Source organism: Ochotona princeps, chromosome 5 (genome assembly GCF_030435755.1).
Source record: "Ochotona princeps isolate mOchPri1 chromosome 5, mOchPri1.hap1, whole genome shotgun sequence".
Taxonomy (NCBI): Eukaryota; Metazoa; Chordata; class Mammalia; order Lagomorpha; family Ochotonidae; genus Ochotona; species Ochotona princeps.
The window spans coordinates 94760819-94784178 of record NC_080836.1 but is presented as its reverse complement, the minus strand read 5'-3'; the positions used below and the strand labels follow the sequence as shown (position 1 = coordinate 94784178).

The 23360-nt window shown below is 49.0% G+C and overlaps 1 protein-coding gene and 1 pseudogene across 1 annotated transcript; one reads left to right on the top strand and one right to left on the bottom strand.

The window, feature by feature from the left end:
• Window positions 1-4278: 4278 nt before the first annotated feature.
• On the bottom strand, window positions 4279-4360 carry LOC118757893 (U4 spliceosomal RNA; annotated as a pseudogene).
• Window positions 4361-7281: 2921 nt separating this feature from the next.
• LOC118757868 (RING finger protein 223) lies at window positions 7282-8642 on the top strand. The gene has a single exon (XM_058665068.1). The coding sequence runs from the start codon at window positions 7505-7507 to the stop codon at window positions 8483-8485; it is 981 nt and encodes a 326-aa protein (XP_058521051.1). The 5' UTR covers window positions 7282-7504; the 3' UTR covers window positions 8486-8642.
• The last annotated feature ends 14718 nt before the right edge of the window (window positions 8643-23360 follow it).

Sequence of the window (23360 nt, the reverse complement as noted above, 5' to 3'; positions counted from 1 at the left end):
CAAATTGATTCCTGACCCACCAGACCCAGCTGGAGGTCATGGCTTCAGCCTAGTCTAGCCCTGGCTGTTTTCAGGTATTTGGAGAGTAGACCAGCTGTTCACTCATCTGCTGTTCTGCCTTTTAAATAAATGAAGCTTTAGAAACAGATCCCATCCCCCAGTGGCTCACATGTATGTGTGGGAAGACAGACCACAGGTCAACTAGTTAAAGCTATAGCACTCAGAGGCAGGGCTGGCTGCCTGGACACACCGACTCAGAAACGTTTCACACTTGCTTCAGTCTTGTGCTGAAGACCTTGAAATCTTTAACTTTTTAACAAGGGCTTCAGATTATAACTGGTAACAGGCATAATCAATTATGTTATGGAATAACATATAGCAGGCAAGAGGGACAGGAAATGTAAAAGAATTGCAATTTTATATTGGAAGGTGAGGGAAAACCTAAGTGATGTTTCCTTTAAGTAGTTCCATCGAAGGAGGTCCATCCCCATCTTGTCTTTGCCATTGATGCAGTCTTTCTTTCTTTCTTTTTTTTTTTTAAAGATTTATTTATTTTTATTGCAAAGTCAGATATACAGAGTGAAGAGACAGAGAGGAAGATCTTCCGTCCAATGATTCACTCCCCAAGTGAGCACAACGGCTGGTGCTGCGCCGATCCGATGCCGGGAACCTGGAACCTCTTCCGGGTCTCCCACGCGGGTGCAGTGTCCCAAAGCTTTGGGCCGTCCTCGACTGCTTTCCCAGGCCACAAGCACGGGGCTGGATGGGAAAGTGGAGCTGCCGGGATTAGAACTGGTGCTCATATGGGATCCTGCCGTGTTCAAGGCGAGGACTTTAGCCGCTAGGCCACACTGCCGGGCCCTACAATGCAGTTTTAATTTTAGCATAGTTTTAGAGCTGCAGAAAACTTGGCAGATTTCTAGTGTTCCCATATTACTTTATACCCAGTTTCCCTATTATCAATATATTATATTAATGTGCTACACTGATCACAACTAACGGACCACTGTTGATGCTTCATCGGATTCCTTAGTTTTCCCTTAGTGCCCCGTTTCTCTTCTAGAATCCCTTCGAGTGCATCCCATGACACTCAGCATCCTGTCTCCTTAGGATGCGCCATTACATTCTTAGTTCCTGAAGGCTAGAGATCATCACCAGCACCAATGTCTTCTAAAATAGGATCCAATAAATATTGAGTTGAATCGACCCAGCTTCTATTTTTAAAATGTCAGCTGTTTGATTGAATCAATTACTACTTGCTTCTGAGTGGCATTATCTGCCTATACATCTAACCCTCCAATACTGCCAGTGGGATTTCGCTTTGCCTTAATGTTTTATGCACGGCTTTATTTATTAAAACTGGCAGATCAATAATGCATGGTTAAATTCATAGGTCAGGCCCCTGCCTGTTCTAGTCAACTGAGATTCACCTGCCTCTATATCTTCGAAACAGCAGTAAAGGTGGGTGAGAAACACTCCATTGCTATTGGCTGTTTCTCACTGAGTTGCTCACACAAGCCTCCTGGGCTCTCTCAAAGGGCATTTGTGAAGATTACTGAGATGAGGTAGAGAAACCCCTTACATTAATGAAAATAAGGGTGAGCAGGACTGAGAACTGTATTTACATGTACAACATGTTGAATCTGGGCCTGGCTCGGTATCCCAGTGGCTAAAGTCCTTGCCTTGCATGTGCCAGAATCCTATATGGGTGTCAGTTCGTATTCCGGCTCCTCCACTTTCCTTCTAGTTTTCTGCTTGTGGCCTGAGAAAGCAGTCGAAGATGACCCAAAGCCTTGGGACCCAGCACCTGTGTGGGAGACCTGGAAGAAGCTCCTGATTACTGGTTTCAGATTGGCTCAGCTCTGGCCACTTGGGGAGTGAACCAATGGATGAAAGGTCTTTCTCTCTGTCTCTCCTTCTCTGTGTAAATCTGCTCTAATAAAAATAAATAAATCTTTAAAAAAAAAACACAAGTTCAATGCAGGCCCATGTTGTGGTGCAGCACGTCAAGCTGCTGCCTGTAGTGCATGCACATCACTTACAGGCATCGGTTTGAGTCCTTGAAGCTCCACTTCCAATTCAGCTCCTTGGTAACGTGCCTGAAAACCTGGCAGAGGATGGCTCAAGCACTTGGACGCCTATGCCCAAATGGGAGACCTGGAGGAAGCTCCTAGCTTCTGCCTGGTCCAGCCCTGACCATTGCAGCCATTTGGGGGAGTTAGCCAGCAGATGGAAGACGTGTGTGTGTGTGTGTGTGTGTGTGTGTGTGTGCCTCCCTCTCTCTTTCCATAACTCTGCCTTTTAAATAAATACATGAGTCTTAAAAAAAAAAGATCCAATTCTCACCACAGACTTAAGCAGGAAAAGATTTTATCCCCATCTTGTAGCTTGGGAAATTGAGGCACAGAAAAGCTAAACAGTACATCTAATGGTATAGAAAGCATAACGAAGACACTTTGAACTTGACTCAAGACCACCAGCCCACATTCTATGCAAATACTTATTCCCCACTACATCCCTTGTAAGATACCTCCTCCAAGCAGAAACATTCTCTCCTCTTAGAGTTCAGGGAGAGAAAGGGAAGAATACAGGAACAGCCAGAGGCTGTGACTGTTTCGCCTTTACTCATGTCTTCCAAAAGAAAACCATTAGCAAAAGCTGAGGGTCTAGTACGGTGAAGGCATGAGTGAGATTCTTTCAGAGGTGGCCATCACATTGTTTCAGCGGAATACCTACATCACAGATTAGAGTGCCTGGAGTCGGGTCCCAATTCCATTCCTATCTCCAGGTTCTTATTATTGGGCACTCGGGAGGCGGAAGGTGATGGCTAAGTAATTGAGTCACGTCTCCCATGTGGGAGGTGTAGGAGATGTGTAGAGTTCCTGTTTCCTAACTTCAGCCTTACCCAGTCACACTGCTTCGGATATTTCGGAAGTGAACCAATGGATGAAACAATTTTCCTCTCTCTCTCTCTCTCTCTCTCTCTCTCTCTCTCTCTCTCTCCCTCCACCCCCCCCCCCAGCTTTCAAATAAACAAAGTAAATAAATTAAATTTCATAAAGTTTTTTTTTTAAAGATTTATTTTATTTTTATTACAAAGTCAGATATACTGACAGGAGGAGAGACAGAGAGGAAGTGGAGCTGCCGGGATTAGAACCAGCAGCCATATGGGATCAAGGCGAGGACCTTAGCCACTAGGCCACGCTGCCAAGCCCAAATTTCATAAAGTTTTACAAAACCAATCCAAACACTGACATTCAGCCTGAATTCTTTATTTATGATATGAGCTACCTTTCAACACATCCTTCTTCCCAGCCAAACCCTAATTCAGAAATAAATGACCAAGCTTCCCTGTTGGCTCCTGCAGGTGTTGTGGACACACAACCTCGCGGCCCATTAGGACAGGTGCTAGCTACCACTGTAACTCAAACTTAGACTCTTCAAGAATATCACAGCTCCTCACCTCAGTGATGGAAGTCTCCACACAGCCGCTCTGTGAGTGCTAAAAATTACAACTAGCCCTGGGATATAAAATAATTGAAAACATGGAGGGCCCAGCACAGTAGCCTATTGGCTAAAGTCCTCACCTTGCATGTGCTGGGATCCCATATGGGTGCTGGTTTGTATCCCAGCACTCCTGCTTCCCATCCAGCTTCCTGCTTGTGGTCTGGGATGGCCCAAAGCCTTGGGAGCCTGCACCTGCTTGGGAGATCCGGAAGAAGCTCCTGGCTCCTGGCTTCAGATTGGCTTAGCTCTGGGTATCAAGGCCACTTGGGGAGCAAAACAGTGGATGGAAGATCTTCTCTCTGTCTCTCCTTCTCCCTGTAGATTTGACTTTCCAATAATAAATAAATAAATCTTTTAAAAATAATGGAAGACTTTGAGTCCTACTAAAAAGAAAAATGAGGCCCAATATAGAGAATAAATTCAAACATTCTTTACCAAATTTTTGCAACTGTTTCAATGCCAACAGAATGTATTCTCAACAACTGTAAAGGCTGACATGTGAGATAGTAGGTTTAGCCTATGGCACCAGCATCCCACACAAGTGCTGGCTCAAGTCCCAACTGCTCCACTTCTAACAGCGCCCAGCCTGTAGCATGGGAGAGCAGCAGAGAATGTCTTAAGTTCTAGAATCCCTGTACCCACACGGAAGAGCCAAAAGAACTTCCTGGCTCCTGGTTTTGAATGGGCCCAGCTCCTGCCATTGCAGTCATTTGGGGGATTGAACCAGCAGATGGAAGATCTCTGTCATTCTCTCTGAAACTTCGACTTTTAAAGTTTAATAAGTATTTTTAATTAGCAATAATCATGCCTCAGATAAACCTCATTTGCTATGATATTGCCACTTGATAAAGCTATCTCAAAAAAAAAATCATACCTATCCCTTTCAAGAAGAACATAGCAGTATCTAAAATACTCCGAGCTACAGAGTCAGTGCCTATAGCTGCAAAAAAATGCCACTGGCAGTTCTGTGCTCATCCTGATTAAAGTCAAAGATGTTTCTGGTTTTGACTTCACTTTAAGTAAACCTGTGACTTTAGGACGGCCCCCATGTTCCTCAGGGAGACATTTTTGTTGGGCTGCTAAGCATCCAACAGAGCCCACAGCAAAGAATTACTCGGTTCAAAATGCCAATAGTGCTGAGGCAGAGAAATCTTGGTGTATAGTGAGGACATGTATTAAAGCGAAACTTGAAAATCTTGAATGCTGTTGCCTAAATACATGTTACATGCAAATACAGAGACCCTGCGTGTCCTAAGGACTGATGAGCGGGAGGGTAAGCCACAGTAGCTCACCCACATTGCTGCTGCTCTTCTCCATAGCTCTCTGATGAGAAGTTCCTCCTGTACAGGAGGAGGGCATGGGCCTGGCAGTTAAGATGGCCATTCGTGACTCATCTTCTAAATCTGAGTCCCTTGGTTCAATCCCTGGTTCTGGTTCCTGGCTCCCGTTTCTTGATTACGTAGAATGTGGCGGGCAATGGTCATGATTCAAGCAAGGACCCCTCCCCCCACTGTGGAAGACTTGGACTGAGTTCCTGGATCCTGGCTTCAGTTACTGCAAGCACCTGGGGAGTTATCCAGCAGACACAGGCTTGTCTGTCTGTCTCTGCCTCTCAAATAAATAAATAAATAAATGAATACATTTTTTAAAATTCAGCCAGAAGGATATTTTAAAAGCTTTTAAAAATAAAGTTTCTTATATCAGCATTTTCCCTCTCCTCGGCAGAGGCTTAGACCAGAAGAACCTACTTTAAAACCACATAAAATGCATATCCACAGGCTCTTCCAAAGTCCAAAGGGGAAAAGAGAAGGCCAAGAGACCCGTCACTGCAGTGGGCTTGTGCAATCCTGCAGTGAGCCACGGCCAGAGCAGGGCCTCCCCTGATGTCCCATCCACCTGCTCTCGGATCACTGCCCCCTACACAAAATAAAACTCGTAAATAAACGGCAAAGTATGTAACTCCCAAGTCATGATTACAAAAGTTGAAAGTAAAAAAACCAAAAGTTATTGACTTTCAAAGAGCCTCACCTAAGTCACCTCCAACTTAAGACATCTATCTGGGGCATGCGTTTGGCATAGCAGTTGAGACACCACTGGACATACCCACAACATGTATCATCAAAGTGCCTGGGTTTAAGTCTTGTCTTCCCTCCTGACTGTAGCTTTCTGCTCAAGTGCATCCTAGGAAGCCACTCGGGTCCCTGGCATCCTCAGGAAGTTCGGATGGAGTTCTTGGCTCCAGGCTTTGGTCCTGTCCAGCCCCAGCTGTTCTAAGTATTTGGGGATGAACTGTGAATATCGGAGCACCCCCTCTTCTTCAGATTGAAAATAATAAGAAAGCTTATATCCCATGCACTAAGCACATAAAGCAAAACATAAACTTGATTTCAAATGTCACAGAAGCTTACAGTGACTTGTGGCAATTTCTCTACCTCTTGTCGGTTCTTGGGGAGTTCAGTGGTTTCCTTTTTTTCCTTCTGCCTGCTTCCCATCCATTCCTCCCTGGGCATCTTGCTGGCTTCTGCAGACACAGACAGTGGGAATATTTGCAACTTCAGGGAATCCAGAATCTTCTAAAGTCATCCTCTTCCCTTTTCCCTTTTCATGTGGGGGATGGGGAGTTGAGTTCATCCCTCTTCCTAAGCAGAGGCCCACTCTGGGGAAACAGGGGAACAGGAAATGCCTGAAAAGCACCTCTCAGATGTTCTCCAACTTTCCACCCCTCTGTTCTGCTAGGTGCTCCTCAGAGAAGTCCTGCCTGCTCCCTTTCTCCCAGTTTTGTTAACGTGGAGCTCTGGTCTGTGTTACTTGTGGAGTTTTTTGTTCTCTACGTTTGTAACGTAGTTTAACCAGGCAAAGGAAATGAGAAGTGCCGACGGCTAGGTTAAGACTGCGCTTTGGAAATTGTGTGAACCTGTTCGACAACTTTCTCGCAAATGCCTGCGCGCCAAGGAAACAGCTAAGCTGGTCCCCGTTGTGGGCAGCTAGAGGCAAAGAGCCAGACCTGCCGTGAGTCTGCACGGTGTGCCTCCTTAACATCTCAGGAAGCAGAATGTCACAGGGGGAAAAGGAGAACTGTACAGCTCCAACATGTCTTGCAAACGGTGAAGAAAAAATGCTACCAACTCTCTGCTCCCACCCTGAGAGACGCGTTACAGGACTGCTGGGGCTAGGCTAATAAAAGCGCACGGCGTAAACTGCTTGGTGATTATTGGCTTTCGCCCTTGGACGGAGAAATGAGATCACGATTTTCACCAAGGGCAGGAGACGCCGCTGCCCGTCTGCTGAGGCCGCCGCCTCCCCTCCCTGCGCGGATCCCGCATTACATCACTGGTGAGCTGCGGCTGGTGTGTGGGGGTGGGGGGAGACGAGGCGGCTCCGGGGACCCAGCTCTGGATGGGGGGTGGGTGTGGGAGGGGTGGACGAAGCCGCTCCGGGGACCCAGCCCCAGACAGAGCAGAATAAACACAGGATAACGGGGGGGGGGGGGGGGGGGACGGGAGAGATGTGCAGAAAAAAGGCAAAAGCAGAACCCAGTTTCCACCCCACCCCCGGTCATCACCCGGGTGGAAGAGAGTGCTGCATAAGTGAAACGCAACCTCTCAGAACAGCCGCACCCCAAATCCGGGGTCCTCATCGCCTCCCTGCTTCCTAAAATCCCACGTCCAGATACAACTACACCCAACATCCAAAGCTGCCGAAACAGCTACCTGGAAGGGACCGAGGGCGGACAGCCGAGAGGCGCCCGGGCACTGGGAGGGTCAGAGGCTCGGGTGCTTGGAGGCGGGGTGGGGTGCGGAGACGCGAGTGGGAGGCGGTCGCCAACTGCGCCCCCGCCCGGCCCAGCCAGTGGTGCCGCCCCCGTCCCCAGCCCCCCGGCCAGGCGACAGCAGTCAGAGGGGGGAGGCAGAGCGCCTCCTCCCCGCCCGGAGCCGAACCAGCCGCGCCGGGGGAGGAGAGCGCTCACCTTGCCCCCCGATGAGGGGCGGATCATGCCATGGCAGCGCCGGCGAGCCACAGCGGCGACAGCGAACAGAGCCCGAGCAGCAGCCCCGGGAGCCGGACAGGAGCCGGGGGCACCGCGCTGGGAGCCCGGGACTCATCGGCGACGGCCCCCGGCCTCCCTCCGCTCGAGGACTACGAGTGCAAAATCTGCTACAATTACTTCGACGCGGACCGCCGCGCACCCAAACTGCTGGCGTGCCTGCACACCTTCTGCCAGGAGTGCCTGAGCCAGCTGCAGCTCCGCGCCGCCGCCGCCAGTGCCGGGCCTGAGCGCCAACCGCGCCCGCCGCCCTGGCACGGCCCTCCTGGCGCCATCGCGTGCCCCGTGTGCCGCCACCGCACGCCGCTGCCCGACAGTCGCGTGCACGGCCTGCCTAACAACACCAAGCTCGCAGAGGCCTTCCCGCTGGCCCTGCGCGCCGCGCACGACCCGCTGCCCCAGGACCGCCTCCCGCCGCTGCCCGCGCGCCGCCCCGCGCCCGCCGCCGCGCCGCCCGTCGCAGCCCCGCAGCCCCCCCCGCCCGTCGAGGACGCGGACCCCGCGCCCCGCGCCCGCACGGGCCTGCGCGCACCCGGTGCCTACGAGAGCTGCCAGAACTGCAAGCGCGCCGCGCTTACCGCCGGTTGCGTGTGCGTCGTCTTCTCCTTCCTGTCCATGGTGGTGCTGCTCTTCACCGGCCTCATCTTCGTCAACCACTACGGTGGTGGCGGCGGCGGGGGATCCCCCGGGGTCGGGACGACGCCTGGCACTGGCCCGGGGTCCGGGACGCCCTCGCCTTCGCCCGTGGGGCCCATCTGCCTGTCGGTGGCCAGCATCCTGGCGCTCTTCTCAGTGGTTGTCACCTGGGTCATCTGCTGGCTCAAGTACCGGCCTGAGGGCGCCGCCACGGGCTCCGCGGGAAGCAGCGGCGGCGGGGGCCCGAGGGCGCGGGCAGCGGCGGCTCCCGGCAGCGCGCGGAGGAGCGACACGTAGCGGGTGTCTCGCCAGCACCTCGCTCCCGCGCGCCCCAGGAGAGGGAACCTCTGGGCTCAGCACGCTAGCTTCTCCGCCACCCCCTGCGTCCCCCCTCTTCAGACGCTCACCCCCTCCCATCGGGCTCTCCACGCCCCACCTGCTCAGCACTGGGGCGGAAGAGGGAAACCGAGCGGACGCCCAGACTGTGCAAGATCGACCTCTGCGTCAAGCGCCATCCCCTTCCTCGCCAGAATGCGCGGCGGGCTTTTCCCAAAGTCCAAGGAATTTTCAGAAAGAAAACGGAGTGGGACCTCCCCCCTCCCCGCTGCCCCGGTCAAAAATTGGTTTTCTGGCGACTGGGAGTGAAGAGTTTCTTTAAGGGTACAGGTGTGCGCGCGCGCACGTATGCGTCTGCTGTGGTTGTGAATGAACTTGAATCGCCCAGAGGAAGAACGACTGAGATGTCAGCGGGAGGGAAACGTTTCTCTGCTTCCCGGCGGTCCCAGAAAGCCGGAGGTCCCGAGTACTGAGAGCCACACAGGCACGCTCCGAGCGACTGTGAATGCGCGACTGCTGTTTGCAACCGCCGCTGGCTGCGCTGTGCGGGATGGGGCAGATGCGCAGCGCGCGTGCGTGTTTCTGGCCCGCCACGAGGTGGAGCAGGGCCGGCGGGCCCGCACGGGGCAGTGGATTCTCCTGACCCAGGCCCGCAGGCTTAAGAAGAGCCCTGGAGTCCCGTCTTTTGGAAGTTTGGGTGGGTTTACTCAATAAACTACCGCCTGGAAGTCATTTCATCTGTAACTGGACTCAGGGAGCTTAAAAAGCCTGTTTTCCCTTTTTCTCAAAACTGACTGACTGTTGCCCCCACCTGGAAGATACTGAAAGCTATTCAAACAGAATATCCACTGTAGGCTTCCCTGAACTTCTGTTAAGTTCATTTAAAATAACTCCTTTTCGAATGCTTACGATTTCTAGAAAAGTTGTTGGTAAGCACTGACAATCCTGCCATACCTCCAGTCCAAAAACATTTCGAAACAAGAAGTGGGAAATAACAGTGTATTGGCAGTTGTTGAAGAGTTTATATTGTATACAGTTATATCCTAAAATGTAACATAATGCCCAAAGACAAAATGACGAGCCTTTTTGCCTTTGACTATAAAGATATACAGTATACATTTATGAGAAAAATATTTCAAAGTTTAGAGATGAGATATTGTTGGAATCACCAGGATGTTCACTTCTGTTCATATGTGATTTAAAAAGAGAGAGAGATAAATAGATGCCTGATTTTGCAACAAGTATATGTGGCTGGTGGATTAGATGCCTTTGTTTTTTAAGAAAACAAAAATCTCTTCCAAATGTATTTTATATGAAAACAGTCTTTATTCCATCTTTTGAGGCTTGGAGTAAGACAAAGTTTTCAGGCTTACACGTCACAGATGATGCAGAGGGTGGGTGTTATTCCTTGTGTATTTATGCAAGCCGTTTGCATGAGATTCTGACACTATCGTATTAACTGAACTAGAATGGGACACTTGTATCTACCCTATGAGTGAAGTAATTTATCGGCCGATGATAAGTGGTTTGGCTACAATATGGGAACCACATTATGATGTGCTATGTGTCTTCAATGTCTTAATAATAAAAAGGGATTATTTATAGAAAAGCCTATTTTGGTGGTGTTTATTTCATAGTGAAATTGTTTCAAGTTATTTCTGCAGCACTCCTCTTCCTTAAACACATTTCCATCCAGATTCCAATTACAGATTTTGAAATGGGCTGAGAGAAATCTCACACAAGGTAACATCCATTCGGAAGATGGGCATCTCGGTGTAGTGGAAATCTGTTGAATTATAATGAAGACAGAACCACTAAACATGAAGTCTGCTCTCAGAGCATGTTCTTGGTTTCTGTAAAATGTTCTAGTTTTCAATGTTAAGAATCCCAGTTGAGAGATCAGTTTTGTTTGTGACTCAAAAATATCATATTACTTCTATACCCACTTTTATCTTCTCCTCACACCTTTTTTTAAATCACAGTACTGGGATTCTGTTTACATCCATACAACTATTTAAATGCACAAATGTATCTCTATATGCAAATGGATATATAAGCATACATATCACGTGCATTATCATATTGCATCGGAATATCAGAACTTGGCTTTTGCATGTGACCATGTGTATTATTTCATTCTCTGGCAACCTAGAAAGCTGTCTGAAGTCTTCTTGGAACCACTTGGATCTTACACAGTTTGTGTCGCACAGAAATATACCAATGAGGTAACCTAAATTATCCCTTGTGAGTGGGAAGCATATTTTCGAATTATCACATAGAAGTCACATTTTGTTTCTTTCATGCATTGTACACAAATTTCTTATCATGAGAAATTTGAGTTAGAATCCCTCCAAAGTCCAGTACATGCAGGCATTAACTTAGTACCCAGACATGCAAAGATTTGTTATTTTCTTCAGTGACCTTGTTCATCACTAGTTTTGGACTCTCAACAAGAATTGGGTGGCAGATACAGTGATGAAAAGCATGTGTCTAGCTTCCTGTGATTCTCAAGTATTCAAGTGCCCCACTTTGCAGATTTGATTTATTTAATTCTTGCTTAACATGGAAATATCTGGCATACCAGAGATGAAGCAGGCATCGAGGAAGACGCAACTGTTGAGGTCGGTAGGATGTCTGGTGGCCTCCAAGTTCCAATGGAGTGCTTTTCTCCCTTCCCCTGGAAATTTCCATCTTCTCCAATCCTGGACACTCTCTCCAACCTATATGAGTGAGGACTGTAAAAACCCAGACCTGATCTGACTTATCTACGAGTTCAGGAACCAGGAGTCCCTCAGCTCCTCCCTCGGGTTCTGCCTGGGTCCTGAGGCAACAGGGTGAAGTTACGGTGATGATGCTTCCCTACAGTCTGATGCAGAATCGAGGTAGGCAGCATTCACATGCATACAGGGCTTGGGCATTGGCACCCAGAAAATGCCCATCTCAATATTGTCTCTTTCCTCACTTGGGAAGTAATCTAACCTCTTGGGGCGTCCAGCTCCTCATTTACGAAATGAGAAGAAAATGTCAGTTTCACCTGCCTCATGGAATTGATGTGAGGGTTAGCACACTGATGAGAGCGTATGGGTGTAAGTATTTCAAGAATCAAAACCCTTATGGGCCTATGCCTCTGTTTTCATTCAGGTCTCCAAAACTCTAATATTATTTCCCCAAAAGTGGTCAGTGCCTGGAACCACTCCTTTCCCCCAAAATACAGATTTCAGTTTAATTTCTTCTTAACACAGCTGTTTGGAGTGGTTTCAATGTACTTGCTTGTTGTTGTTTTTGTCAGCCTCTCATAACAGAATGTAATGACATGACAAGGACAGAACCTCCCTTCTATTGGCAAAGCCTTAACCATTCACAGCACATACTAAATGCTGGATACTCTGTTGAATCCAATGAAAGGGAAGCCTGGAATGTTGGGAAACTGGGCTACCCAGTTACTGAATAGCTACTGAAAAAACTACATCAAGACAGCACTTTGAACTTTGAGAAAAATCAGCACCTTTGTTCACTTGCAACACAGTGAATGGGACCTCTGGAAACACTAAAGAACACTTGGTGCCCATTTTCATCATTTCCACATTATGGTTTATTTTTAGTAGTAACACAAGTGATTTTCAGCTGCAAACATAAAGCCTTATTAAACTTGGTTTATAAAGATGCAGTCTTCATAGGCCTGGACTGATATCTAGTGGCTAAATCCTCACCTGCCACTGGGATTGCACATGGGCACCAGTTCATATCCCACCTGCTCCAGTTCCCATGCAGCTTCCTGCTTGTGGCCTGGGAAAGCAGCAGAGGATGGCCCAAGGCCTTGGGACTCTGCACCTGCATGGGGGACCCAGAAAAAGCTCCTGGCTCCTGACTTTGCATTGGCTCAGTTCCAGCCGTTGTGGCCACATGGGGAGTGAACCTGTATCTCATTCTGTCTTCATATCTTCCTTTCTAATAATAATAATAATAATAATATTCTTTTATTTTAAACATAGTCTTTCTCTTTTAAAATGAGAATGATAGGAGTAGTTCCAAGACTTGTTTTCTGAATGCTCCTTGAGAGAAGCAAAAAGCCCCTCCTAAATGCAAGGCCTCCCCAGGAGACAATGATGGGTTCACAGTCTTTGACTGGAAAGATCACTGAACAAGAAATGCAAATCCAAGTGGAGTGTGCCTTACCCCTAAGTTACTTAGGAATCACACTGACATTTTAAAGTACCTCTATGAGCATATATGCACGATTCGCTCCAAAAATGGCAGCATCATAGTTGGAAAAGTATTACTGCAATGGGATCAGTTATTTTTAGCATTTGTCACTCTATGAACTCTTCAGTATTTTCCTTTTAATAAGGTATTCTTCATACATTTGATAATTGTAATGATCTCAATAACTGGATGTCCTGTTATTCTATAACCCAACACATTTCCTCTCAATTATGTAATTCCCATTAACTACGATTTATATTTTACATTTCAGATATTATATAAAGATAATTAAATGACTGCTATAGGCAATGAACTGCATACTTGCTAAATGTGTTTGCATTTCTCCCTCTGAAATTAGGTGCTGCCATTGTATATACAGTACAGAATAAGGCTTTTTATCCTTGGGGAGAGCTGATACTTACCATAATAACTGTTTTGAGATATATTTTAGAAATGACTGCAGCCTGGCCTGGCGGCGTGGCCTAGCAGCTAAAGTACTCGCCTTGAAGGCACTGGGATCCCATATGGGCACCGGTTCTAATCCCAGCAGCTCCACTTCCCATCCAGTTCCCTGCTTGTAGCCTGGGAAAAGCAATCGAGGATGGCCCAATGCATTGGGACCCTGCACCTAGAAGAGCTCCTAGCTCCTCGCTTCAGATTGACTCAGCTCTGACCTTTGCAGTTACTTGGGGAGTGACTCATGGGATGGAAGATCTTCCTCTCTGTCTCTCCTCCTCTCTATATACCTGGGACCCTGCACCACCCGCCTGGGAGGCCTGGAAGAAGTTCCTGGTTCCCGGCTTCGGATCTTCATAGCACTGGCTATGTGGCTCACTTGGGGAGTGAATCATCAGACAGAAGATTTTCCCCTCTGTCTCTCCTCCTCTGTATATCTGACTTTGTAATAAAAAATAATAAATAAATCTTTAAAAAAAAAAACGATAAGAAATGACTGCAGCCAGGACTTGGCTTGAATTTGTGTTGATGAAGAAAGAGTAAAGGGATTGTATTTATTGCTGGACCTCTCTTTTTGTTTGCCCATGTATGCTAAGCTTTGTAATATACATATATATATTACAACAGCATTGCTTCTGCTGACTTAATTGAGGCTTTTGGTCTCTTAGCATACCTAAAATACATCTGAGAGAAGGGATGTTTTTCTGATAAATTCACAATTATTCCTGATTATAAAATACATTTGAGGAAGTATGTTTAATGTCCAGCTTCCAAAAACAGTCATAGGAGCTGAGGAAGAATGTGCACACTTCCTTGGGATGGGGCAGGAATGTTGTATTTGCATGTAAAATTGGATTATCTTTGGTTTAGACATTCCACATCTCCGTGGAATCCAGTGAATGCTGAAATGGGGAGAAGGAGGTTAAAGAAGATGCGCAAAAAGAAAAAAAATCTCTAGCTCCTACACACTATAAAGTAAGCAAAAGAGAAAGTGACTGGTCATTGAAAGAAGAGAATGCCTTTATTGAACTGCTGTCATTTCAGAAACCCTGGATGTTCTGTTGACTTGTCTCTTTCCACAGCAACCAGCGTTTCCAACACTGATGCGTGTTTTATATTCAGACTGTGCACTTTTATAAATATTCTGTAAATCACACTTGTAAAGCGCCAACTGCATCCCAACAAGGTTTTGGTCTCTGGGGGAGCATCAGTTAGTGCTTGGAAGGAAGATTGGGAGTGGGAGAAGTCGAACTCTGCAAGCAAATAACTTACATTGAAAGGCCCATGTCTTACAGCATTCCCATCCAACAAATTTGTTTTCTGACATTAACCGCAAGCATGTCCTTAACCTGGTTTCAAGTTAGAACAACCAGGAAAAGCTCCAGAAAGAGAAATACAGAATTAAATGTACAAATAAAATACACAGCAAAGAAAATACTTACGAAGCACCCGCGCCTGTCTCTGGAAACTGCATATTTAATTGTATTGCCTTTGGGAAGAAGTGCAACCCTGTATTAAAGGCACCCTAGGTGATTCTACTGAGTGGCTAAAAATGAGAGGCGTTATATTTCACAACTGTTTTATTGAACTGTGAATGTCTCCCTAATCTCAATTTAATGAAATAAATGCCACCAGGTGTGTTTTCTTAAAAACTCTTTGGGAAATCCCCTGACAATGCTGCGATTTTGAAGAGGATATAATTTGGATGACCAAAGGAAGGTAGGTTTTGCGCGTGCTCGCTCGCTCTCTCTCTCTCTCTCTCTCTCTCTCTCTCTCGTTCTCGCTCTCGTTCTCGCTCTCTCATTCACGTTCCTATTGCCCTTGTGTTCCCAGGAAAATTAACTTAAGTATTCATATCACCGTTTAAATTTTTCCAAAATCTTAATTGTACGTATTTGTGGGGTACAAGGTGATAACGGAACACACGTTTTCGGTGTGTGAATTTCAAAATACCTTTGTCTCTCCTCAACAACCAAGGCTGTTTTTATTGCCGTTCAGTGATTGGATACGGATCTGGGGTGCAGTGTGTCCTGACACCACCCGCATGCTGTGCTGCCGCACCTCATCCCTACTCCTCATCTCAACCCTTTTCTGAGGGGTTTCCCCACTCCGTGCACAACAGGCATTTTCCAAATTCGATGAACCCGTTCAAAATTCAGTAACAACGCGGAGATGTGAGGGCACTGATGTGGATAATCGCGAAAGTCCTGGGGTTAAATTAACCAACCGTCTCCCGGGACAGTAGAGGACCTCGCCACTGGTCTGCAGGCGCACGACTGGTGCGGGCCCCTGAGCCGATCTGGCGCACACCGCAGTGTTTTCAAACGCTCCCTAGGAGAGCTGTTAAATGCTTTTAAAAGACCCTCGGAGTAGCCGTTCAGCGTGCAAATTAATTCCACGCTCTCGGGTCCAGGTGTGAATGGATTTGCTGTGAGGCGGAGCTACCCCCAGCGAGTGTACCACTGCAGACTGCGCGGATACGTGTCGCCCGCTGAGGCCAAGGACTCTGCGGGAAACGCGGGGCGCACAGGACCACAAGGGCAGCCAGCCGCCACACGGCAGGCCCGTGTGGTCGGATAATTGGCACCGGATCCATCAGCCCCTCGCAGCCCCCTTCGCAGGACAGAATCCAGGGTGACCCGCGCCGTTCGCCGCTCGGTGGGGCCGACGTCCTTTTTAGATTGCACCCCCTCCTACTTCGTCCCATTCCCCAGCCCCGTTTTCTACTGGCCTGAGACTACAAAGGCGGGCCAAGGCCGCAGAGAAATCGCAGCACCGAAACCGGCTGGAGCCCACCTGCGGTGCGCGGAGGGCGGGAGGGGGGAACAGCCGCCCAGGCATCTTCTCAACCAGCTCTCAACATCTCCGCTGAGTTTTATTTATTTTTTTTTGGGATTTCACGCGGACCTTGGTCCTCCTCCTCCCTTCTGCTCATGTCCGGGTGTCTCGTGAGTTATGGTCCATTGCATGCCCAATGCCGCCAACCAGCTCTGTGCTCCGGTCTGGTCTTAAACACAGCACAGGTGGGCCAAACAGGCAGGTTAGGCAGATCCAGGCGCGGACTGCGGCGGCTGCACAGATGCCTCCCTGCGCGAGGAGGAGCGTTCCAGGCCGCACGAGTCAGTCCCGAGTTTCCGGCCCCTTGCAAGTATTCGAGAATCCTAGACCCCAGCGGCGGCTCCAGAACGCTCCTTGCGCTTCTGCTCTTAGGCTTCCAGAAACGCAGAGGGGCCAGAGCAGCGTTTTGGGTTTACGGGGCAAGCTGGCGCAACTCCGACATCAAAGCGTGGGGGCAGCTAGCAAACACCTTGGGAATCCTCGGGTTTCCGTTTGTGAATTCTCAGCTCGGCCCAAGGGGCCCGCCCGCACTCTCCCGCCCAGGGTCTCCAAACCGGGAGCCCCACCCACCCCCGCTTGCGCCACTCAGTCTTTACCCGAGACCTTCCAGGGGTGCAGGAACGAGGTTTCCCGCCCTGGTGCAGACTCAGAGGCAAACGGCTACGGCCGAGGCGCGGAAGCGCTCCGCAAATATTCCCCGCCTACCGCGCGTCCCGCCCAAATTAGCGTTGGGGAAGGTGCTCAACGTCTAATTCTTCTCGAAGTGAAAAATAGAGACCAATAAATCCTCCCTAGGCAGACAGCAAAAAGGTCGCTTTGGATGTGTCTCGCAAGAAAATTGAGGCAGAGTTCATTTGCAAATTGTTTTCTATCCGAAAACAGGTTTGTGCCTAAATTCGTTGAGATGTATTTACAGTAGGAACAAGACGCAATGAAAGGTGAGGAATTCGCTAACTTCAGATCTCATTCCTTCTGGGTCTGATGTAAGTGGTGGTGTTAGTCTAGGGTTTTCTAATGAATCCACTGACAACAAGTTATATAGTCCTGGGTCTAAGTTCCAGCACTGGGTCGGGCTTGGACGTCGTGTTACTGCTACGACAATAACATTTCTATCTCTCTATCAGATTTCCAGACTTCAGATTCCTTGGGCGGTGGGGGTGGCAGTAGATGAAGGGCTGAAGTAGTGCAATCCATCCCACCCAGTCAGGAGACCTGGACAGAGTTCTTGACTTCCTGCCTCAGCTGGGGATATGGTGCTTGGAGGGGTACTGGGGAGTGAATCTGTGGATGGGATACCTAGCGCAAAATTTAGTTTGAATTAGTAAATGAATGCTTGTAAATACTGCGAATGGTGCCAACATAAACTAAGTATTCAACAAATGTATGCTACTACCATTACTGTTGAGTACTGTTATCATCCTATTGTGGTTTCCCCAGGATTCCTAAAATAGTTTATTCAGTTATACAGCTGGACAGGGAAACACCAGGAACTCTGAATTCAAGTTGACAATACCAGGTTTGAGTTCTTGTGCAATATGGGAGTCAGGGATATTGGGGAGTGACCCCAATGGATAGACTCAAGCACGCTCTCTCTCTCTCTCTCTCTCTAGTTTGGGGTACCATGGTCTGATTAACAGGACACAAACCATGACAGCTTCCAGGTGAGAGGATTTAGCAGCTCTTGACGCTGCAAAACCATTGTCCCTCCTTTGACCCCTCTGACCCAGCACATCCACAACCTCTGTTTTTAGGTTGGTTGTTTCCAGTTTTCTTCACATCTACCCACACCCTCATGACTTTGATGTCTGCAATATTTGCATTGGCAAGGTCCAATCTCTACTTCATACTGCTTTTAAAATAAAGAATTTTTAAACCCTTGGTAGCAAACCAAATAGACTTATGCTAAAGGTGATATGATGTGTAAGTGTCTGGAACATGGTAGGGTGGTAACTACTGTATTTTCTTCTATAAAGCCTTCTTCCTAATCTCAACTCCCTAGCCCTTGCTTCTTCCAAATATACAAGTATCTTTCTGATATGATCTAGAAGAGTAAAAGATTTAGATCTCTTTGACCAGGGTAAATGTGTCTTTCAGATCAGAAGGAGTCATGTCAGGTTGCCTGGTATCAATTCACCTTGAATCTATGAAGGATGTCCATTAGGGTTTATGTCATAGAAGCATCTAGTGTTTGATGTCCCTTCCTTTTCAGTTTGGAACAATCTTTTCCCTGGGAATTTTCTTATGTTGCTATTCTCTCTCGAAGCCAAACATTCTGAGGATATTGTCCTGATTTTTTTTCTTTTTTGAGCTCAGAAAATTTCTTTAATGTCTACCAATCAATGTATCCAGGCTCTCAGCTGTAGAATGTCCTGGGGTCTGGTCCCCATTCTCCTAGGTCACCCTTCCCCAGAGTAATCACAGTTGCTCTTCTTCAACAACCAGAAAAGTGTAGCAGAGCCACACATGCTGATCCAGAACTCTGAGCCTGTTCTGAGAGACCAGAGAGGTTCACTGTTATTACAAATGTGCCCCCCCCCCATGTTTGTTATCACAAGGCTGCCTGCTATTTCTGCTTAGAGGCAGCATGGGTCTGGAGATGTCACAGTGAATCTCTTTTCCATATAGATCTTCTCCCCTTGGCTATAGCTGCCTATTTCTGTTTCAGTGCCCCCTGATCAGCTCCATTTTGAGACTTTGACCAACAGTTTCTGTGACAAGTAACAGCCACTCTTTAGCTGAACATTATTTCTGCACAGTGTCTTGGGGAATTGGGGCCCAGTTTCAAGCTCCTGCTATGGGATCATATGCTGTTGGCTCTACCTCATCCATTCCATGTGTTGATCTCAAATATTTACAGCTTTCAAAGTCAACTTGTGAGGCATTGTGAAGCATTGTCAAGACCACGCTGGTTCCTTTTCTGTTCATCTCACAATGCCAACAACGCGTGGAAGATAACTGGCTCTTCAGAAGAGGTCTTGGAGGAAGAGCCCCATCAGTTCCCTGACCTCCCACAATAGCAGCTGCCCAAATCATCCAGAAGAGATAAACAACTTGCCTAACAGTTCCCCAGCCTTGCAATGAGTTTCATCCCATTTGTGGACTAGAAAAGGTAGGACAGTAGAGGATCTACCTAGAAGAAGGTGAGCCTACGTTTCTATCCAGTAAGAATGCGATGTACAGGGCCTGGTGGCGTGGCCTAGCGGCTGAAGTCCTCGCCTTGATCGCCCTGGGATCCCATGTGGGCACCGGTTCTAATCCCGGCTCCTCCACTTTCCATCCAGCTCCCTGCTTGTGGCCTGGGAAAGCATTCGAGGATGGTCCAATGCATTGGAACCCTGCACCCGCGTGGGAGACCTGGAGGAGGTTCCTGGTTCCCGGCTTCAGATCCACGCGGAACGTTGCGGTCACTTGGGGAGTGAATCATCGGAGGGAAGATCTTCCTCTCTGTCTCTCCTCCTCTCTGTATATCTGATTTTGTAATAAAATAAGTAAATCTTTTAAAAAAAAGAATGCGATGTACAGCCAATGGGGACCATGCTGAAGATGCCCAATCCACGCAGGAAGGGAGGAGACTTGGTAGCCTCCAGTCCCTGATTCTGCCAACAATGACATCTAACTCCCACTGGAAGTGAGACAAAGTGACAAAGCTCAAGAAACCTAGCTTTTAGGACAGAGTGTTTGGTACCCTTTCCCATTTCCACTAGCCAAAATGGAGAACACTGAGGAATACTGGAAGGGATACCTGGCCCCCAAAGGATGCAGGAGCCATCTTTTCCCTTGCAAACTGCATCTGTTATGTTTGGATGCCAAGGATTCATCCAGTTTGCCAAGACCTCAGGCCACTGGGCATACAGCACAGGGATTGCTGGTACTGTGGAGTAACTTGACTACTTGCTTTTGTATTTCCATTAGCAAATACTCTTTTCCATGCTTGCTTCTTAGCAAGAAATTCCCTGTGGGGATGGCACAGTGACATAGCTTGGTAATCCTCAGCCTGAGTCACTGGCATCCAATGTGGGTGATGGTTCTAGTCCTGGATGTTCTACTTTTGGCTTATCTCCCTGTCGAAGGTCCAACATCTTGGGCCCCTGTACCCACATGGGAGGTCTGGAGAAAGCTTCTCTCCCTTAGCTTCAAAGTAGCCCAGCCCTGGTCATTGTGGCCATCTGGGGAGTAAACCAACAGATGGAAGATCCCACTGTCTTTCTCTCTGTGGTAGCTCCGAGTTTTCAAGTAAAATAGAATAAAATATATACTTTAAAAAATTACCTGTGTGGAGCCTTTCTAGATTTCTCTGGCTGAATAATGATGCTCTCATGTGTTCCCCAGTCAAGCTGACTACTATGCCTCATTCTTCAAGTGTGTCTGGAGCTGAATCCAAGCTCCACAACTGATCTCCTAGGAGGTAACATTCACTGATGGAAGGTTTCCTGGACTGTCATCTCTGCTAGGGTGAGCACCATTGTCTGCTTGGTTCACTGACATAGTTCCAGCACGTGGAATAGCACTTACTAGAAGCCCTGGACATTTTACTGGATGGAGTGCAAAGCCATGTGAATTTCTGGGAAGAAGCTTGAAAACAGGTCAGAACCACCAACCTGTAGGGGAGAGGGAGACAAAATAAAACAATCAGGTTACTCACCAGGTTGTGAATGTACCAGATTCAAGAGGTGGCCTGTGAGCAAATGAGCCTGAGCCCTTAATGAAAATCTACAGAGGAGGTAAGGAAAGAATGATGGATGGAGAATTCTGGGTTCTGGAGTGTGTCCACTTTGGAACCAAGGAAGGGAAGGGAAGTGGGTGATGCTTCTGACGCTGCTTGAGGGTGGTGGTCTTGGGCCATTGCCCACATGCACCTGTCTGCTCCCTCAGGGTGACTCAAAGCAGTACACCAGGACAGGCTTCTGCATAGGCGCCTGGTACTTCAAGGTGGGCAAGGACCTGGTTCTGAGGGCCCAGCTCTGGAGAGAGCTCAGCCTGTATACCTTGGCTTTCTACCTCCTGGGCTTGCTCTAGAATGCCCTCTTGCCAAGGAAGGGTGCCCTGAATGCCTTGGCAGGCAGGCCAGTGCTCTAGGGCAGAGACAGGCAGAGGGCCCAACCTCCCACACCAGGCTCCATCCAACTGTCATAATCACTTTGGGTTTCCCTGGGGAGTCCCGTTCTTCCTCTCGCTGGCACCACTCCCATCTCTTCTGAGATAGCACTGCTCGGTTGGGTGTGAGCCCCCCAAAGTCTTCCCCTCCTTCTTTTAGGGAATCCAGTGACGAATTCCTAGACCAGATGCTTCCAGCTTGGGGTACGGAGAAACCTTACAGTGCCAGAGTTGTTTTAGGTGAGTAGGCTTTGAGGGGAAGCTCCTGTGGAAAGGTCAGACCCAGTTAGGTTGGAAAGGGGAGGTGGGCGGAGAGTACAGGGGTCACCTGCCCCGGGGCTCTTTCCTACAAATGCTCAGGTCCCTGCCTCCCACAGACCAGGGTTCAGCCGGGTGGGGTTACTGGCGGTCATCTGTATTTAGATCCCTGGCTTATATCTTGCAGCCTTTCCCCTGGCTACACTAGGACTGTGAGCTTTCCAGGGTCTTTCTGCCCAGAACTGCACAGGGTCTCTCCCCCCCAACACACGCTGCTGTGCTGTGAGCAGGTAGGTCCGCTGCGCCCTTGGCCACCGGGAGGAGAACAACGCCTGGCTGGCGTTGACGTTCTGTCCCACCCCAGCTCCCAGGACCAGTTTTCCGGATTTTCTGCCTCAGCGGAATCAACCCAGGTGGCTGCTCAGCCGGGACTTGGGCCTCCAACAATCGAGGCTTGTCAGCTGTCTTTTGGGAGCTTGCAAGCAAAGCAGGGGCCTGGAGCTGGGTGGGACCGCAAGGGGTAAAGGCGGAGGAAACAGGCAGTGGGACGTGTTCAGTGTCCGGGATTCCCGTGTGTGTGTGTGTGTGTGTGTGTGAAAGCGTGCACGTACACAAATGAGGGATTGCATTAGTGAGGGGACATTTCCAGGTCCTTCCGTGGACCTGCACGCTGTCTGGCTCGGGTTTCCCCGCAGAGGCCTACGCTGGCGGTCCAGGAACCGAACCGCGACTGCTCTATGCGCCCCCCCCCACCCCGCACCCTAAGGCAGAAAGGTAGAAGCTGGCATCTAGGCTCCTTTTGCAAACGCACTCTAAGCAAGGCAATCGGCAGCCCGGCCACCCCTGTACTTTCGCTTTGGGCGTGATGGATGTGAACGGCTGCGCACAGAGGGCTGCTTAATTGATAAAGATTATGCCGGGTTTTGTCGAAAAGTCCTTCTTACTGGAGAAGGGGAGGCGGGCGCCAAGGGTGATTTATTTGCATTTGGAAAATTCCCTGGGACCCAAGACAGGCCATCCACAGACTGAAGCGTCCTCCTTCGTTCAAATGCACCTCTGGTCCAACTCCTCAGCCCTACTGTCCACCCGGCTTCACTCCCCGGGGTCCCCTCCCTCCCCAGCTCGCCTTCACCTGCCCCTGCTGCTCTGTGGGCGTCCTCCTCTCAACCCTGGGGCCTGGCTGACGGCCGACCACGCCCCAGCTTCACCTGCACCTCCTTTGCCCATTCAGAGGAGCCCACTTCAGCGGTTCTGCGTTGGGGATCTCCGTGGCCTGTGCGAAGAAGCAGCCGCGAGGTCCACAAGGTCCACAAGACCGAGGACCTCCCCGGGAGTCCGGGAGTCCGAAAACCTGCTTGCGGACACACTGCTGCCAGTATTCCTAAATACAGCGGGGTGCGTTTTCGTAAAGGAGAGCCTTGTTCTCCTGCCGTGCAGCCTACCTGCGGGGGGGGGGGGGGGCGAAAGCCGGGCCTCTCCCTTGAGCTGCCCGCACTGAAACACACCCTGGCTTTTGCCGGTGATTCCCCACCGTCTGGGGGGGCGGTGGGGGACGGAGGGGCAGTCTCCGGCGCAGCAGGGGTTGGGGGAGGGGTCGTGGCGCAGACCCAGTGGCCACGCGGAGGACCCCAGAAGCGGGCAGCGGCTTCAAAGGTTTCGGTGACGACTCTTTGGCCTTTATTTATGTCCCTATTAATACAATATCCATCATGCAGATATGGATCTTTATCCTTTAAACTGATACGCTGGGAATCAATTAGCCATGCAGGTTACGTTTCCTACATATCCAAATGTTAATCTTTCAGACTAGAGGCCGGCGATATAGATTTTTGCAGCCAGATAGTATTAGATTTCGTTTGGAAAAGAAGAAAGGCTCCTCTCCGAAGCTCATGCCTCTTGGGGCTGCTTGTCTTAACTCTCGGCCCCCAGCGCGGCGTTGAGCTTCTGGGCGGGGGGCGGGGATGGTCTTCAAGGACTTTTCCGGGGC